Source organism: Chiloscyllium plagiosum, unplaced genomic scaffold (assembly GCF_037043375.1).
Source record: "Chiloscyllium plagiosum isolate Xiang-an unplaced genomic scaffold, Cpla_swu_hap1 HiC_scaffold_18, whole genome shotgun sequence".
Lineage (NCBI taxonomy): Eukaryota > Metazoa > Chordata > Chondrichthyes > Orectolobiformes > Hemiscylliidae > Chiloscyllium > Chiloscyllium plagiosum.
Genome location: NW_028270156.1, coordinates 81024032 through 81044314, shown reverse-complemented (window position 1 = coordinate 81044314; position 20283 = coordinate 81024032). Strand labels below are relative to the sequence as shown.

The 20283-nt window shown below is 51.0% G+C and overlaps 1 protein-coding gene across 2 annotated transcripts in view; it reads right to left on the bottom strand.

Moving 5' to 3' along the window:
- Positions 1-16145, bottom strand: part of rapsn (receptor-associated protein of the synapse, 43kD) — a 72383-nt gene extending 56238 nt beyond the window's left edge. For both annotated transcript variants that reach the window (XM_087996183.1, XM_087996184.1), the window contains exons 1-2: positions 15350-16145; positions 7395-7493 (exon numbers count right to left, since the gene is read on the bottom strand). In XM_087996183.1, coding sequence (XP_087852309.1) covers positions 7395-7493; positions 15350-16060 — 810 coding nt within the window. In that variant the 5' untranslated portion in view covers positions 16061-16145. The remainder of the gene's footprint in view (positions 1-7394; positions 7494-15349) is intronic.
- Between the last annotated feature and the right edge of the window lie 4138 nt (positions 16146-20283).

The window sequence follows — 20283 nt, the reverse complement described above, 5'->3', positions numbered from 1 at the left end:
CAAAGCACCCACACAACCATACTACCCACTTCACACACACCTACCACACAGCACCCACACCTTAACCATACCACCCACTACACCCACACTTATCATACAGCATCCACACACAACCATACTACCCACTATACACACACACTTACCACACAGCGCCCACACAGCCATACTAACCACTATACACACACCTGTCACACAGCATCCATACACAACCATACTACCCACTACACACACCTACCACACAGCACCCACAACATAACCGTACTACCCACTACACAACCGTACTACCCACTACACACGCACCTACCACACAGCACCCACAACACCACCATACTACCCTCTACACACACACCTAAGACACAGCTCCCACACAACCATACTACCCACTAGACACACACCTACCACACAGTAGCCACACACAACCATACTAACCACTACACACACACCTACCACACAGCACCCACACAACCATACTACCCTCTGCACACGCCTATAACACAGCACACACATACAACCATACTACCCGCTATTGACAGACCTACCACACAGCACCCACACACAACCATACTACCCACTAGACACACACCTACCACACAGCACCCACACACAGCCATACCACTCTCGACACACACACCTACCACACAGCACCCATACACAACCATACTACCCACTATACACACACCTACCACACTGCACTCACACAACCGTACTACCCTCTACACACACACTGACCACTCGGCACCCACACAACCATACTACCCACTACATACACACCTACCACACAGCACACACACACACCATACTACCTGCTACACACACACCTACCACACAGCACCCACACAACCATACTACCCACTACACAAACACCTACCACACAGCACCCACACACATCTATACTACCCTCTACACACACACCTACCACACAGCACCCACACAACTACACTACCCACTGCACACATACACCTACCACACAGCACCCACACACAACCATATTACCCTCTACACACACACCTATCACACAGCACCCACACACAACCATATTACCCTCTACACACACACCTATCACACAGCACCCACACACAATCATACTACTAATTGCACACACACCTACCACACAGCAACGACACAACCATACTACCCACTACAAACACACCTATCACACAGCACCCACACAGCCATACTACCCACTGCACACGCACCTACCACACAGCACCCGCACACAACCGTACTACCCACTACACACACTCCTACCACACAGCACCTAGACAACCATACTACTCTCTACACGCACACCTACCAGACAGCACTCACACAACCGTACTACCCCCTACACACACACCTACCACACAGCACCCACACAACGATACCACCCTCTACACACACACCTACCATACAGCACCCACACAACCACACGATCCACTGCACACACACACCTACCACACAGCACCCACACAGCCATACTACCCACTACACACACCTACCACACAGCACCTACACAACCATACTACCTGCTACACACACACCGACCACACAGTACCACGCAACCATACTATCCACTACACACACACCTACCACACAGCACCCACACGACGATACGACACTCTACACATACACCTACCATACAGTACCCACACAACCACACTACCCACATACACCTACCACACAGCACCCCACACAACCATACTACCCACTACACACACACCTACCACACAGCACCCCACACAACCATACTACCCACTACACACACACACCTACAACACAGCACCCACACACAACCATACTACCTACTACACACACACCTATCACACAGCACCCACAACACAACCATGCTACCCACTACACACACACCTACCACACATAACCCACACACAACCGTACTAATCTCTCCACACACACCAACCACACAGCACCCACACACAGCCATACTAACCACTATACACACACCTACCACACAGCACCTACACAACCATACTACCCTCTACATACAGGAGAAATCGAGGTCTGCAGATGCTGGAGATCAGAGCTGAAAATGTGTTGCTGGAGAAGCGCAGCAGGTCAGGCAGCATCCAGGGAACAGGAGAATCGACGTTTCGGGCATAAGCCCTTCTTCTAAGCCCTGAATCGACGTTTCAGGCATAAGCCCTTCTTCTAAGCAACACATTTTCAGCTACCCTCTACATACACACCTACCACACAGCACCCACAAACAGCCATACTACCCTCTACACACACACACCTACCACACAGCACCCACACACAACCATACTACCCACGACACACACACCTACCACAAAGCACCCACACACAACCATACTACCCACTACACACACACCTACCACACAGCACCGACACACAACCATACTATCCACTACACACACACCTACCACACAGCACCTACACAACCATACTACCCACTACATACACACCGATCACACAGCCACAACACAACCATGCTGCCCTCTACACACACTCCGACCACACAGCACCTACACAACCATACTACCCACTACACACACACACCTACCACACAGCACCAACACACAGCTATACTATCCACTATACACACAGCTACCACACAGCATCCACACACACCACACTACCCACTGCACACACACACCTACCACACAGCACCCACACACAATCATACTACCCTCTACACACACACCTACCACACAGCACCCACAACACAACCATACTACCCACTACACAAACACCTATCACACAGCACCCACAACACAACCATACTACCCAGTACACAAACACCTATCACACAGCACCCACAACACAACCATACTACCCACTACACACACACCTACCACACAGCACCCACAACACAACCATACTACCCACTACACAAACACCTATCACACAGCAACCACAACCCAACCACACTACCCACTACACACGCCTGTCACACAGCACCCACACAGAATCATACTACCCTCTACTCACACACCTATCACACAGCATGCACACACAACCATACTACCCTCGACACACACACCTACCACACAGCACCTACACAACCATACTACCCTCTACACACACACCTACCACAGAGCACCCACACACAACCATACTCCCCACTGCACAAATCCCTACCACAGAACACCCACACACAACCATACTCCCCACGATGCGCACACCTATCTCTCAGCAACCACACAACCATACTACCCGCTACACACACGTCTATCACACAGCACCAACACACAACCATACTCCCCGCTACACACACACCTACCACACAGCACCCATACACAACCGTACTTTCCACTACACACACACCTACCACACAGCACCAACACAACCATACTACCCACTTCATACACACCTACCTCGCAGCACCCACACAACTATACTACCCGCTACACACACGTCTATCACACAGCACCAACACACAACCATACTACCCACTATACACACGCCAACCACACAGCACCCACACACAGCCATACTACCCACTATACACACACCAACCACACAGCACCCACACACAGCCATACTATCCACTACACACACTAACCACACAGCACCCACACACAACCATGCTACCCACTATATACAAACCTACCACGCAGCACCCACACAACCATACTCCCCACTACACACACACGAACCACACAGCACCCGACACACAGCCATACTACCCACTATACAAACACCAACCACACAGCACCCACACACAGCCATACTACCCACTGCATACACACACCTACCATACAGCATCCACACACAACCATACTCCCCACTACACACACACCAACCACACAGCACCCACACACAACCATACTACCCACTACACACACACCAACCACACAGCACCCACACACAACCATACTACCCCTACACACACACACCTACCACAGAGCACCCTCACCGCAGCCACACTACCCACTGCACCCACACCTACCATGCAGCACATACACACAACTGTACTACCCACTACACACACACCTATCACACTGCACCCACACTACAATCATAAAGTCCTGACAATGTAGAACTAGGGCATTCAGCACATCTAGTCCTATGCGGACCCTCTGAAGATCATGAGAATCGACGTTTCAGGATGGACGTATGCCCGAAACGTCGATTCCCCTGCTCCTTGGATGCTGCCTGACCTGCTGCGCTTTTCCAGCAACGCATTTTTAAGCTCTGATCTCCAGCATCTGCAGTCCTCACTTTCTCCTCTGAAGAGCATGCCAGCCAGAGCCACCCCCGTACCCTATCCCTATTTCCCTCGGCCATTCCACCTCGCCTGCACATCCCTGGGCACTATTGGCAAATTAGCAAGGCCAATCCACCTGACCTGCACGGCTTTGGACCGTGAGAGGAAACTAGAGCACCCGGAGGAATCCCACGCAGACACAGGAAGAATGTGCAAACTCACACAGTCGCCCGAGAGTAGAATCAAACCTGGGTTCCTGGTGCTGTGAGGCAGCAGTGCTGACCACTGATCCACCCTTCTGCCCCACACAGAGGCACACAGAACAGAATAGAAATGTGGGGGGGGGGGGGGGGGGGGGGGTGAGGCATGCATAAGGAGGAGCGAGGAATGAGATGGATTGCAGGAGGAAGGGAAAGGATGGGAGCAAGCAGGAGAGGAGGATACGGGATAAAGGGGGCACACAAATAGGTGGGAACGCAGGTTGCGAAAAGATACAGTTTACAGAGAGATGTTGAAACGTTAAGTAAACATGCAAAAGGTTAGCAAATCGAGTATAACATGGGAAAATGTGAATTTGTTCATTTTGAAAAGGACAACAAAACAGCAGTGTTTTATTTACGTGGGGAAAATCTACAGGAAGCGGCAACACAAAGGGACGTGTATACAAAACACGAAAAGCTCGCACATAGATGCAGCAGGAAATCAGGTGATCAGGTAAGCTCATGGATTATCAGGGTAAGGAAGTGTTCAAGGTACTGGTGAGACCACATCTGGAATATTGTGAGCAGTCTTAATCCCCTTATTGATGAGAATGCATGACTTAATTGGAGGCCGTTCAGATGTACGGAGGTACTGAGCTGAAAATGTGTTGCTGGAACAGCGCAGCAGGTCAGGCAGCATCCAGGGAACAGGAGAATCGACGTTTCGGGCATAAACCCTTCTTCAGGAAAGAAGGGCTTATGCCCGAAACGTCGATTCTCCTGTTCCCTGGATGCTGCCTGACCTGCTGCGCTGTTCCAGCAACACATTTTCAGCTCTGATCTCCAGCATCTGCAGACCTCACTTTCTCCCTGTATGGAGGTACTGTCTTATGAGCAAAGGCAAAATAGGTTGGGTCTCTACTCACTGCATTTCAGGAAAATGAGAGGTGATCTCATTGAAACATTGGATTCCTAAGGAGCTCAACAGAGTAAATGCTGAGATGATGTTTCCCACATGAGAGTACAGTGGGACATTGTCTCAGAACAAAGGAATACCGATTTCAGACTGAGATGAGGAAAATTGTCTTTTCTCAGAGGTTGAGAATCTTTAGAACACCTTCCACTGAGAGCTATGGGGACACAGCCCTTGTGTCTATCTAAGGCTGAGATAGGTTCTTGATCAGGCAGAAGTCGGGTCTGCAGATGCTGGAGATGAGCACCACTCTAATCTTGACGAGCTTCTTCATCAGTCAGGGAATCAAGGGTTACAGAGAAAGGTGGGTGGGAGGAATGTCCGATCAGCCATGATGCTATGCCGTTCAGTAGGAGGTGAACGGCCTATTTTGTATGGTCTAATGGACCTGCAGGTGGTGGTGGTGCGGAGGGTGGGTGTCCTGCAAGGAAGAGGGCAGACTGATGGGTGACCTGCAAGGAGTTGAGGAAGGGGGGGGAAACCTGTGAGTGAAGGAGCGGTGGAATAGAGAGGGTTGTGGGAAGGTCTCATTGGGTAGGTAACGCTAACAGTGTTTCCTGAAAAAGGTACACCCACTCTGAGCTCCACACTGCAGACCTCAGGGCCCGCAATTACAGGGTGTGGCCACATGAGGTCACAACTCCACAAGCTCATGCTTACTGACAACTAAGTCAGAAACCCCTTCCATCACTTTTCGGTTCAGTGGACTGATCATTGACCAAGTTGGATTTTGTCCTGCTTTCGCGTCCAGGACATACCTGGGCAATTGTTCAAATTTTGACGTTATAGTTTTGCAGGAATAGTCTGGCGAGGGGAGCAGCAAGTTCGGGAGCACGAGTCTTCAGAAATATTGCCGGAATATTATCAAGGCCCACAGCCTTTGCGATTTGGAGATGCTGGGGTTGGACTGGGGTGTACAAAGTTAAAAAAAGCACACAACCCCCGGGGTATAGTCCAACAGGTTTAATTGGAAGCACACACTAGCTTTCGGAGCGACGCTCCTTCATCAGGTGATAGCAGCCTTTGCAGTATTCAGTGCCTCTAACCATTCCTTGACATCATATGGAGTGCACTGAATTGGTTGAAGACTGTGTTTTCTGTGATGCTGCAAACCATTGGTGGAGGCCAAGATTACTTATCCACTTGGCACTTTTGGTGGAAGGTTGCTGTGAATGATTCACGATGGCTCAGTGGTTAGCACTGCTGCTTCACAGCGCCAGGGACCTGGGTTTGATTCCACCCTCGAGTGACTGTCTGTGTGGAGTTTGCACATTCTTCCCGTATCTGCGTGGGTTTCCTCCCACAGGCCAGGTGAACTGGCCGTGCTAAGTTGCCCATAGAGCTAGGTTTTTAAGGGGTAAATGTGGGGAAATGGGTCTGGGTGGGTTACTGTTCGGAGGGTCGGTGTGGACTTGTTGGGCCGAAGGGCCTGTTTCCATACTGTAGGGAATCTAATCAAATTCCTTTGCTCTAATTATTGAAGATGAGGATATTTGTGATGCCTTCTCTTCCAGAGAATTATTTAATTGTCCACCACCATTCTGCTGAGCTGAGATTTGATCCATTGATTGTGGGATCACTTTGCTGCCTATCTCAAACAGTGATTTTCTAGTGAATTACTAGTCCAACTGTTAGGGCAGATAAGAGTAAATCAGGAGCACACACATAGGTCAGACCAAAAAATAGAGCAGATTTCCTTCCCAAACAGTGAATCAGATGTGTTTTAACAACAAACCAATGGGAAATCATGGCAATGTTACTGAGATACATATTATATGGAGGACAATGTGTTCATACTTATGAAGGTGATCACATACAGGGGTGAAATTTTAAAAATCTGACATATGAACATTTCTTGCCTTTACAGATGGCTAATTTATATTGTGCTGCATTGTGTTCTGACTTGGGTACAAATCGACTTGCAAATGGACTCAGGAATGGAACCTGTTCGCAACACAGAGATTGTCTGCATTTTAAACTTATCCTTGCATTTCATTTCCACCAGCATTTGTGGTGGGATTTTACAGTAAAGGTCCTGTCTCTCATGCCTTACCAGAGTGTCAGCGTGATGTCGATGGATGTCAGCAAAGCAGAGCAGGCAGAGGGCCTGCAGAGGTCGGTCCCGGTGCTGTATGGCAATCTTCATCGATTCCTGAAAGACAGAGACACAGATATATACACATACACAGACACACACACACACACACACACATGCACACAGACACGCACACAGACACACACACAGACACGCACACGGACACGGACACACACAGACACATAGACACACACAGACACACAGACAGACACACAGACACACACACAGACACAGACACACGCACACACACAGACACACGCACACACAGACACAGAGAAACACACACACACTCAGATACACACACACAGACACACACGCACAGACACACACAGACACACATACACAGATACAGAGACACACAGGCACACACGCACAGACACACAGAGACACAGACACCCCACACACAGACACAGACACACAGATACACACACAGACACACATACATAGACACATACACAGACACGCACAGACACACACAGACACAGACACCCCACACACAGACACACACAGACACACAGACACCCCACACACAGACACACATACACAGACACACACACAAACACACACACAGACACACACTCCACACAGACGCACAGATACACAGGCATACCCACAGACACACATCCCACACAGACACCCACACACAAACGCACCCACACACAGACACACCCACACACTCACAGAAACAGATACACAGACACACACATACACCCCACACAGGCACACATGCAGATACACACACAGATACACAGACACACACACACACACATACACCCAGATACACCCACACACACACACAGACACACACACACACAGATACACATTTACAGACAGATACAGACACAGAGACACACACACACACACACAATCAATATAATCCATTGGTGACTTGGCTGGGTCAATGTTCCCATATATCTGCTGACCTTGTCCCTCTCAATGTTAGTGATCATGTGTTTAGAAGATGCTGCTGAAGGATCTTTCATGAATTTCCCCAGTGCACCTTGTAGATAGTAAATACTGCTGCTCCTGACCATCGATGGGGGAGGGAGTGAATGTTTATTGATGTACCAATCAAGATGGCTACTTTATCCCCATTAAGCTTCTTGTGTGTTGATGGAGCTGCATCCATCTCACCCTCCCTACTCGCAGATGTAGGACAGGTTTTGGGAGTCAATTGGATATAAGTTAGTCAGTAAAATGAAAAGTAAAACAACTTTCTTTGTCATGGAGTCGGAGCCATTACATCACAGAAAGGCCCTTCAGCCCATCATGTTTGTGATATCCTGACCTGTTCTAATCCCATTTTGCAGCACTTTTCCCACTGCCTTGTATGCGATGATGCTTCGAGTATTTATCCAAGCAGCTTGTGAGGCTTGTGAAGGTTCCTGTCCTGACCACACTTTCAGGCAGGAGAAAATGAGGACTGCAGATGCTGGAGACCAGAGTTGAAAAATGTGGTGCTGGCAAAACACAGCAGGTCAGGCAGCATCAAAGGAGCAGGAGAATCAACGTTTCGGGCATGAGCCCTTCTTCAGGAATGAGGCTGGTGTGCCAAGCGGGCTGAGATAAAAGGTAGGGGGGAGGGAATTTGGGGGAGGGGTGTTGGGAAAACGATAGGTGGAAGGAGGTGAGGGTGAGGGTGATAGGCCGGAGAGGGGGTAGGGGCGGAGAGGTCGGGAAGAAGATTGCAAGTTAGGAAGGTGGTGCTGAGTCCGAGGGTTGGGACTGAGATAAGGTGGGGGTAGGGGAAATGAGGAAGCTGGAGAAATCTGCATTCATCCCTTGTGGTTGGAGGGTTCCTAGGCAGAAGATGAGGCGCTCTTCCTCCAGCCGTCGTGTTGCCATGGTCTGGCGATGGAGGAGGCCAAGGACCTGCATGTCCTTGGTGGAGTGGGAGGGGGAGTTAAAATGTTCAGCCACGGGGCAGTTGGGTTGGTTGGTGTGGGTGTCCCAGAGGTGTTCTCTGAAACGTTCTGCAAGTAGGCGGCCTGTCTCCCCAATGTAGAGGAGGCCACATCGGGTGCAGCGGATACAGTAAATGATGTGTGTGGAGGTGCAGGTGAATTTGTGGCGGATATGGAAGGATCCCTTGGGGCCTTGGAGGGAAGTAAGGGGGGGAAGTGTGGGCGCAAGTTTTGCATTTCTTGCGGTTGCAGGGGAAGGTGCCAGGAAGGTGTCAGTGTGAGGGTACGGGGTTGTGTATCAGTGTGAGAGTACAGGGTGGTGTGTCAGAGTGAGAGTACGGGGTTGTGTATCAGTGTGAGAGTACAGGATGGTGTGTCTGAGTGAGGGTACGGGGTTGTGTATCAGTGTGAGAGTACAGGGTGGTGTGTCTGAGTGAGAGTACAGGGTGGTGTGTCAGAGTGAGAGTACGGGGTGGTGTGTCAGAGTGAGAGTATGGGGTTGTGTATCAGTGTGAGAGTACAGGATGGTGTGTCAGAGTGAGGGTACGGGGTTGTGTATCAGTGTGAGAGTACAGGTTGGTGTGTCTGAGTGAGGGTACGGGGTTGTGTATCAGTGTGAGCGTACGGGGTGGTGTGTCAGAGTGAGGGTACGGGGTTGTGTATCAGTGTGAGAGTACAGGGTGGTGTGTCTGAGTGAGGGTACGGAGTTGTGTATCAGTGTGAGAGTACAGGGTGGTGTGTCTGAGTGAGGGTACGGGGTTGTGTATCAGTGTGAGAGTACAGGGTGGTGTGTCTGAGTGAGGGTACGGGGTTGTGTATCAGTGTGAGAGTACGGGGTGGTGTGTCAGAGTGAGGGTACGGGGTTGTGTATCAGTGTGAGAGTACAGGGTGGTGTGTCTGAGTGAGGGTACGGGGTTGTGTATCAGTGTGAGAGTACAGGGTGGTGTGTCTGAGTGAGGGTACGGGGTTGTGTATCAGTGTGAGAGTACAGGGTGGTGTGTCAGAGTGAGAGTACGGGGTGGTGTGTCAGAGTGAGAGTATGGGGTTGTGTATCAGTGTGAGAGTACAGGATGGTGTGTCTGAGTGAGGGTACGGGGTTGTGTATCAGTGTGAGAGTACAGGGTGGTGTGTCTGAGTGAGGGTACGGGGTTGTGTATCAGTGTGAGAGTACAGGGTGGTGTGTCTGAGTGAGGGTACGGGGTTTTGTATCAGTGTGAGAGTACAGGGTGGTGTGTCTGAGTGAGGGTACGGGGTTGTGTATCAGTGTGAGAGTACAGGGTGGTGTGTCTGAGTGAGGGTACGGGGTTGTGTATCAGTGTGAGAGTACGGGGTGGTGTGTCAGAGTGAGGGTACGGGGTTGTGTATCAGTGTGAGAGTACAGGGTGGTGTGTCTGAGTGAGGGTACGGGGTTTTGTATCAGTGTGAGAGTACAGGGTGGTGTGTCAGAGTGAGGGTACGGGGTTGTGTATCAGTGTGAGAGTACAGGGTGGTGTGTCAGAGTGAGGGTACGGGGTTGTGTATCAGTGTGAGAGTACAGGGTGGTGTGTCTGAGTGAGGGTACGGGGTTGTGTATCAGTGTGAGAGTACAGGGTGGTGTGTCAGAGTGAGGGTACGGGGTTGTGTATCAGTGTGAGAGTACAGGGTGGTGTGTCAGAGTGAGAGTACGGGGTGGTGTGTCAGAGTGAGAGTATGGGGTTGTGTATCAGTGTGAGAGTACAGGGTGGTGTGTCTGAGTGAGGGTACGGGGTTGTGTATCAGTGTGAGAGTACAGGGTGGTGTGTCAGAGTGAGGGTACGGGGTTGTGTATCAGTGTGAGAGTACAGGGTGGTGTGTCTGAGTGAGGGTACGGGGTTGTGTATCAGTGTGAGAGTACAGGGTGGTGTGTCTGAGTGAGGGTACGGGGTTGTGTATCAGTGTGAGAGTACAGGGTGGTGTGTCAGAGTGAGGGTACGGGGTTGTGTATCAGTGTGAGAGTACAGGATGGTGTGTCAGAGTGAGGGTACGGGGTTGTGTATCAGTGTGAGAGTACAGGGTGGTGTGTCAGAGTGAGGGTACGGGGTTGTGTATCAGTGTGAGAGTACAGGATGGTGTGTCAGAGTGAGGGTACGGGGTTGTGTATCAGTGTGAGAGTACAGGGTGGTGGGTCAGAGTGAGGGTACGGGGTTGTGTATCAGTGTGAGAGTACAGGATGGTGTGTCTGAGTGAGGGTACGGAGGTGTTAGTGTAGTGGATGAACTGTTCAACCTCCTCGTGGGAGCACGAGGTAGCGCCGATACAGTCATCAATGTAGCGAAGGAAAAGATGGGGGATGGGGCCAGTGTAGTTGCGGAAGATGGATTGTTCCACATACCCTACAAAGAGGCAGGCATAGCTGGGGCCCATGCGGGTGCCCATGGCTACTCCTTTTGTTTGGAGAAAGTGGGAGGATTGGAAAGAAAAGTTGTTCAGGGTGAGGACCAGTTCGGTCAGTCGAAGGAGGGTGTCGGTGGAAGGGTACTGGGTGGTACTGGGTACTCGTGCTCCCACGAGGAGGTTGAACAGTTCATCCACTACACTAACACCTTCTACCCCGACCTCAAATTCACCTGGACAGTCTCGGACTCCTCCCTCCCCTTCCTAGACCTTTCTGTTTCTATCTCAGGCGACCGAATCAACACGGACATCTACTACAAACCAACCGACTCCCACAGCTACCTGGACTACACCTCCTCCCATCCTGCCCCCTGTAAAAACGCCATCCCATTCTCCCAATTCCTTCGTCTCCGCCGCATCTGCTCCCAGGAGGACCAGTTCCAATACCGTACAACACAGATGGCCTCCTTCTTCAAGGACCGCAATTTCCCCCCCGACGTGGTCGACGGTGCCCTCCACCGCATCTCCTCCACTTCCCGCTCCTCCGCCCTTGAGCCCCGCCCCTCCAACCGCCACCAGGACAGAACCCCACTGGTCCTCACCTACCACCCCACCAATCTCCATGTACAGCACATCATCCGCCGTCACTTCCGCCACCTCCAAACAGACCCCAGCACCAAGGATATATTTCCCTCCCCTCCCCTATCAGCTTTCCGTAGAGACCACTCCCTCCGCGACTCCCTTGTCAGATCCACACCCCCCACCGACCCAACCACCACTCCCGGCACCTTCCCTTGCAACCGCAGGAGGTGCAACACTTGCGCCCACACCTCCCCCCTCACTTCTCTCCAAGGCCCCAAAGGAAACTTCCATATCCGCCACAGATTCACCTGCACCTCCACCCACATCATCTACTGCATCCGCTGCAGCCGGTGTGGCCTCCTCTATATTGGGGAGACAGGCCGCCTACTTGCGGAGCGATTCAGAGAGCACCTCTGGGCCACCCGGACGAACCAACCCAACCACCCTGTAGCACAGCATTTCAACTCCCCCTCCCACTCCACCGAGGATATGCAGGTCATTGGACTCATCCACCGCCAAACCACAACAACGCGACGGTCGGAGGAGGAGCGTCTTATCTTCCGACTGGGAACCCTCCAACCACAGGGGATGAACTTGGACTTCACCAGTTTCTTCATCCCCCCTCCCCCCACCTTGTCTCAGCCGAATCCCTCCAGCCCGGCACCGCCTTCCTGACCTGCAGTCTTCTTCTTGACCTCTCCGCCTCCATCCTACTCTGACCTATCACCCTCACCTTGACCTCTTTCCACCTATCACATTTCCAACGCCCCTCCTCCAAGTCCCTCCTCCCTACCTTTTATCTTCTCCTGCTGAACACTCTCTGCTCATTCCTGAAGAAGGGCCTGTGCCCGAAACGTCGAATCTCCTGTTCCCTGGATGCTGCCTGACCTGCTGTGCTGTTCCAGCAATAAAGTTTCAACTTTGATCTCCAGCATCTCCAGACCTCATTTTCTCCTTGAGGGTACAGGGTGGTGTGTCAGAGTGAGAGTACGGGGTGGTGTGTCTGAGTGAGGGTACAGGGTGGTGTGTCAGAGTGAGAGTACGGGGTGGTGTGTCTGAGTGAGGGTACAGGGTGGTGTGTCAGAGTGAGAGTACGGGGTGGTGTGTCTGAGTGAGAGTACAGGGTGGTGTGTCTGAGTGAGGGTACAGGGTGGTGTGTCAGAGTGAGGATACGGGGTGGTGTGTCTGAGTGAGAGTACAGGGTGGTGTATCAGAGTGAGAGTGCGGGGTGGTGTGTCTGAGTGAGGGTACAGGGTGGTGTGTCAGAGTGAGAGTACGGGGTGGTGTGTCTGAGTGAGAGTACGGGGTGGTGTGTCTGAGTGAGAGTACGGGGTGGTGTATCAGAGTGAGAGTACGGGGTGGTGTGTCTGAGTGAGAGTACAGGGTGGTGTGTCAGAGTGAGAGTACAGGGTGGTGTGTCAGAGTGAGGGTTCGGGTTGGTGGGTCAGTGTGAGGGTATGGGATGGTGTGTCAGTGTGAGAGATCGGGGTGGTGGGTCAGAGTGAGGGTACGGGGCGGTGTGTCAGTGTGAGGGTACGGGATGTTGGGTCGGAGTGAGGCTATCGGGTGGTGTGTCGGAGTGAGGGTACAGGTTGGTGTGTCAGTGTGAGAGATCGGGGTGGTGTGTCAGAGTGAGGGTACAGGGTGGTGTATCAGAGTGAGGGTTCGGGTTGGTGTGTCAGTGTGAGAGATCGGGGTGGTGGGTCAGAGTGGGAGTACGGAGTGGTGTGTCAGTGTGAGGGTACGAGGTATGTCGGAGTGAGGGTACGGGATGTTGGGTCAGAGTGAGGGTAACGGATGGTGTGTCAGAGTGAGGGTACGGGGTGGTGGATCAGAGTGAGAGTACGGGGTGGTGGGTCAGAGTGAGGATATGGGGTGGTGGGTCAGAGTGAGGGTATAGGACGGTGGGTCAGAGTGAGGGTACAGGGTGGTGGGTCATAGTGAGGGTATAGGACGGTGGGTCAGAGTGAGGGTACAGGGTGGTGTGTCAGAGTGAGGGTATAGGACGGTGGGTCAGAGTGAGGGTACAGGGTGGTGGGTCATAGTGAGGGTATCGGGTGGTGGTCAGAGTGAGGATATGGGGTGGTGGGTCAGAGTGAGGGTATAGGACGGTGGGTCAGAGTGAGGGTACAGGGTGGTGGGTCATAGTGAGGGTATCGGGTGGTGGGTCGGAGTGAAGGTATCGGGAGGTGTGTCAGAGTGAGGGTACGGGGTGGTGGATCAGAGTGAGAGTACGGGGTGGTGGGTCAGAGTGAGGATATGGGGTGGTGGGTCAGAGTGAGGGTATAGGACGGTGAGTCAGAGTGAGGGTACAGGGTGGTGGGTCATAGTGAGGGTATCGGGTGGTGGGTCAGAGTGAGGATATGGGGTGGTGGGTCAGAGTGAGGGTATAGGACGGTGGGTCAGAGTGAGGGTACAGGGTGGTGGGTCATAGTGAGGGTATCGGGTGGTGGGTCAGAGTGAGGATATGGGGTGGTGTGTCAGAGTGAGGGTATAGGCGGTGGGTCAGAGTGAGGGTACATGGTGGTGGGTCATAGTGAGGGTATCGGGTGGTGTGTCAGAGTGAGTCGATCCAGCTGTTGTATCAGAGAGGGGTCTCACTCTATCATTTCTCAGACTGTTATGTTTGTAATTGATATACTAAATTACTGAACCCCCGTGATAACATACCAATCACACTTGGATGATGGACCTTTGAAACACAGACTCATTCAGTGGAAACTGTGTCAATAAAAAGGCTGGACTACTTCCCAAACTAATTCTCTTCCACAGGCACGTGAACCCTGGATCCACATGATGGTACTCAGCCTGTGCCCTCTGTCACTGACTGGGTCGTGTTGCCACTGGAGGCCCCCAATACAAGCTCCAGAAAGCCTGCTAACTTCAGGGTGTTATTACGGGGCAAGTGCCTGCATCCTCTTTCATATCAGGCCTTGATAACTCACCAAACCTCTCCAATATCAATGAGGCCAAACTAGAAATCTGCTGAGTGGTAACCCCAGTGCCCCTTCTGTCCGCTCTCTGCCTTGCCAGCTCACTGTGAGCGTTGGCAGAGCCTACTCATGTGTGCCTTACCTCACAGCATTCCATGGCATCCTCTAAACGTGCCAGTTTACGGTATGCCACTGCCATGTGATATTGGCTCATGGCTTTATATTTCAAGCTCCACGTCTTGCCATAATCGCTGACCAATTCGGCCCCCTTACAGGGAAAGAAGAGTGCCTTCTCGTAGTCTTTGAGCTGGATGTAGAAGTTCCCCAGACTGCAGCACGCCCGGCATTCCAACATCTTGTCGTCGTTGCTGTGAGCGTAGCGCAGGGCCTTCTCAAAGCACTCCAGGGCCTTCTGGAAGGAGCTGAGGCCCAGGTAGGCATTGCCCATGCTGAGGCAGACCTGGCCATTGAGCTGCAAACCCACAGTGGTCCCCTGCATGCTCAAACAGGTCTTGCAGTAGGTGACAGTCTTGGCGAAGTCGCACAGCTTCTCGTTGCTGCGGGCCAGGTTGAGGTAGGACTCAGTGACGTAGTCAGAGTCGGCGATCTCACGGGCCACATCGATCTGCGCGACAGCGAACTTCTTCATCTCTGCGTACTTGCCCATCTCAGAGTGGGCCGTGATGAGGCAGCCCAACACACGGAACCTTCCGGGGAGGTCGGTACTCTTCTCCAACACTCGCTTCCAGATGTCAAGGGCTTTCGCTGTCTCATTTGACTGGTACAGACGCAACCCTTTCTCGATTTGGTGCTTGGTTTGGTCTTGGCCCATCTTTGCCTCAAACTGGAGCATAGAAGGCCCTCAGTCGCTGGGGAGGTTCGGAAGGTGGGGAAAGGCTTGTGTACGGAATTAAACAGCTCCCTCCCAGCCAGCGCACAAAAAGCCGGCTTGCACAGAACAGCCGTCCCTGGGTGTCAGCAGCGACAGGCGGACAGCTCTGACGAGGATCGCAAGTGAGTGAAGCAGAAAAGGCCCCCCCAGCTCCTCAATGTTGTCACTGACAGCCAGTCACAGCAGCTGTCACTGCCTGTTCCAGGGTCAGCCTCACAGCCTGCCCTGTCACTCAGCAAGGTCAGCGCACACAGGGGCTGCACCTAGTGCAGGCTCAGATATCTGAACCATCCCCACCTCCCCCACCCTGTCACTCAACAAGACCACAACAGAGAGAGAGAAAGAGAGATAGAGTTTGGGGACTGCCCAGACATACAAGCTGCTCCCTGTGCAGATACTGATTCCCCAACCCAAAACAGCTGCTCAAACCCCTCGAAACACTATTCTGATTTAACCCCCCTTCCCCAACAACTCATTGTTCTGGGAGATTGTCCTGAATACACTCAAGTTCTTCCGCATGACAATCTGAATTCCCCAATCCACATGGAGATCGAAGTTATCCATGGTTAATGTGCTGCCTTTGTTACATTCCCTGATTATCTATTGATTGATTCTCTGTCCCATTGTACAGCTGCTGTGAAGAAGTCGATAGTCTACCCCCACCTGTGCCTTCTTTCCCTCTTTGTTTCTTACCAACACTATGGACTCTATTGCTTCCAATTCAAGATGATTTGCTATTATCATATTATCATCATCCAGTATCAAATAAAACTACACCATAACCTTTCCTTTCCTGCCTGACGCTTTGAAAACAGAATACCCTGAATATTTAGCCAGCTTTGATCTCCCTGTAACCAATATCTGTGTAATGACACTAAAATCATAGCTACTAATCTTTATTTGAGCTGTAAATTAATCTGTTTTCTTTTTAATACTATGTGCATTTAAGAGCTGTTCATTTTGTCTTTTGACCAGGGTAGCCTCCAGCACCAGGGACCTGGGTTTAATTCCAGCACTGACTGACTGTGTGGAGTTTGTCCATTTTTTTTTGTTTATTCATTTGTGGGATATGGGCATCCCTGGCTGTCCAGCATTTATTGCCCATCCCTAGTTGCCCTTGAGAAGGTGGTAGTGAGCTGCCTTTTTGAACCGCTGCAGTCTATGTGCTGCGGGTTGACCCACAATGCCCTGAGGGAAAGAATTCCAAGACTTTGACCCAGTGACAGTGAAGAAACGACAGTATATTTCCAAGTCAGGATGGTGAGAGGCTTGGAGGGGAACTTGGAGGTGGTGGCGTTCCCATGTATCTGCTGCTCTTGTTCTTCTAGATGGAAGTGATTGTGGATTAGGAAAATGCTTTCTGAGGATCTTTGGTGAATTTCTGCAGTAGATACAGGTCGTTCTGCTATAACATGACAGTTGCATTCCTCTGTAACCTCACGCTGTAGTAAATGCGCTGTGGAAAACTGCTACAGAAAATCACGCTGTAGTAAATGTGTGATAGGAAATCACTAGACCCGCTCAGTAGAAAGTTCACGTTATCCAAACAACGTCCACAATTCGTCAGTCACATTTATGCTGACAAGTCATGTGTTATGGCAGAACAACCTGTAGTACACACTGCAGCTACTGAGCATTGGTGGTGGAGGGAGTGGATGCTTGTATACGTGGTGCCAATCAAGCGGGCTGTTTTGTCCTGGATAGTGTAAGCTTCTTGAATGTTGTTGGAGCTGCACCCATCCAGGTGTGTGGGGACCATTCCATCGCACTTCTAACTTCTACCTTGCAGATGGTGGACAGACTTTGAGGAGTCAGGAGGAGAGTTATTCTGCACAGTTTTCCTAGCGTCTGACCTCTTGTCGCCACTGTGTTAACAGGGTGAGTCCAGCTGAGTTACTGGTCAACGATCCCCAGGATGTTAATAGTGGAGGATTCAGTGATGGTAACACCGTTGAATGCCAAGGGGCAATGGTTAGACTGTTTCTTATTCGTGATGGTCAGAGCCTGCCATTTGTGTGGTGTGAATGTTACTCGCCACTTGCCAGCCCAACCCTGCATATTGTTCAGATCTTGTTGCATTTGAACATGGACTGCTTCAGTATCTAAGGAGTTGTGAACGGTGCTGAACATTGCGCAACCATCAGCGAACATCCCCACCTCTGACCTTATGACAGAGGGAAGGTCATTGATGACGCAGATTGGGCCTAGGACACTACCCTGAGGAAGTCCTGCAGAGATATCCTAGAGATGAGGTGACTACCCTCCAACAACCACAGCCATCTTCCTGTGTGTCAGGAATGACTCCAACGACCAGAGAGTTTGCTCCCATGGACCCATTGATTTCAGTTTTGCTCGGGCTCCTTGATGCCACATTCGGCCGAATGCAGCCTTGATGTCAAGAGCTGTCACTCTCCCATCCCCTCTGGAAATCAGCCCTTTTGTCCATGTTTGTACCAAAGCTGTAACACGGTCAGGAGCTGAGTGGCCCGGGCAGAACCCAAACTGGGCATCACTGCGCAGGTTATTGCTGAGCAGGTACTGCTTGATAGCACTGTTGGTGACACCTTCCACCACTTTACTGATAATTGAGTGTGGACTGATGAAGCAGAAATTGGCCAGTTTGGATTTGTCCTGCTTTTTATGTACAAAACATACTTGGGCAATTTTCTACATTGTTGGCTAGTTGCCAGTGTTGTGACTGTACTGGAACAGCTTGGCTAGGAGAGCGATAAGTTCAGTACTATTGCCGGAACGTTGTCAGGGTCCATGGCCTTTACAGTATTCAGTGCCTCCAACCGTTTCTTGATATCACGTGGAGTGAGTCACATTGGCTGAAGACTAGTACCTGGGATGCTGGGGACCACTGGAGGAGGCCGAATTGGATCATTCACTCGGTATTTCTGGCTGTAGATTGCTGTGAAAGCCTCAGCCTTATCTTTTGCACTGATGGCTCTCCCATCATTGACGATGGGGATATTTGTGGAGTCTTCTCCGACAGTGAATTGTTTAATTGTCCACCACCAGTCACGATGGGATGTGGCAGGACTGCAGAGCTGAGACCGGATCAGTGGGTCTGGGATCGTTTAGTGCCAGATTGACACCTTAGCTTCAGGTATGCCTGGTACTGCTCCTGGCACGTCCTCCTGTACCATTGAACCAGAGTTGATCCCCTGGCTTGATGGTAATGGTTGAGTGGGGATATGCTGAGCCTTGAGGTTACAGATTGTGCCATAGTACAATTCTGCTGCTGTGGGTGTGTCGTGTTTACAATTCTGTTGTTATGTCTGCATGGGTCTCCTCCAGGTACTCTCGTTTCCTCTCACAATACAAAGATGTGCAAGTTAGGTAGGTTGGTCATGCTAAATTGCCCCATAGTGTCCAGTGATGTACAGGCCTAGTGGATTATACACAGGGAATGGGGGTGGGGGGTGAGGGGGCTGGGTCTGGATGGGATGCTGTTTCGAGGGTCACTGGAGACTTGATGGGCTGAATGGCCTCTTTATGCACTGTCAGGATTCTTTGATTCATTTTTCCCTTTGACCATAATTGCTGCTGTTTTTCGACATTTGTTACACCCTCTCCCTTCCTGTCCAACTCTGGGTACCATGACCCAATTACCTGCCCTATTTTGCTGCCACATCCTTTTGCTTTCTAAGCCTGCATTTCTGCTCTCCCAAATCGTCACCATCCCGCTCATTAGTTTGAAGCCCTCTCTACAGCCTTAGACATTTGATTCCCCAGGACATGTTTCAAGTGAAATCTGTCTCACCAGAACATCTCCCTTCTAGCCCAGTACTTGTGCCAATGCCCCAAGAATTGAAAGCCATTCCTCTTCCACCAATCTTTCAGCCATACATTTAACTCTTTGACTTAATTTACCCCATGCCACGGGTAACAATCCCAATACTATCACCTTGGAGGTTTTGCTTTTGAGCTTAGGTCTTAACGACTTCCAGCAGAACCTTCTTTCTCATCCCATCAACATTGTTAATATCAATGAGAATGACAACAATGCTTGCCTTTATCGGTCAGAGTATTGAGTACAGGAGTTGGGAGGTCATGTTGCGGCTGTACAGGACATTGGTTAGGCCACTTTTGGAATGTTGCGTGCAAATTTGGTCTCCTTCCTATCGGAAAGATGTTGTGAAACTTGAAAGGGTTCAGAAAAGATTTACAAGGATGTT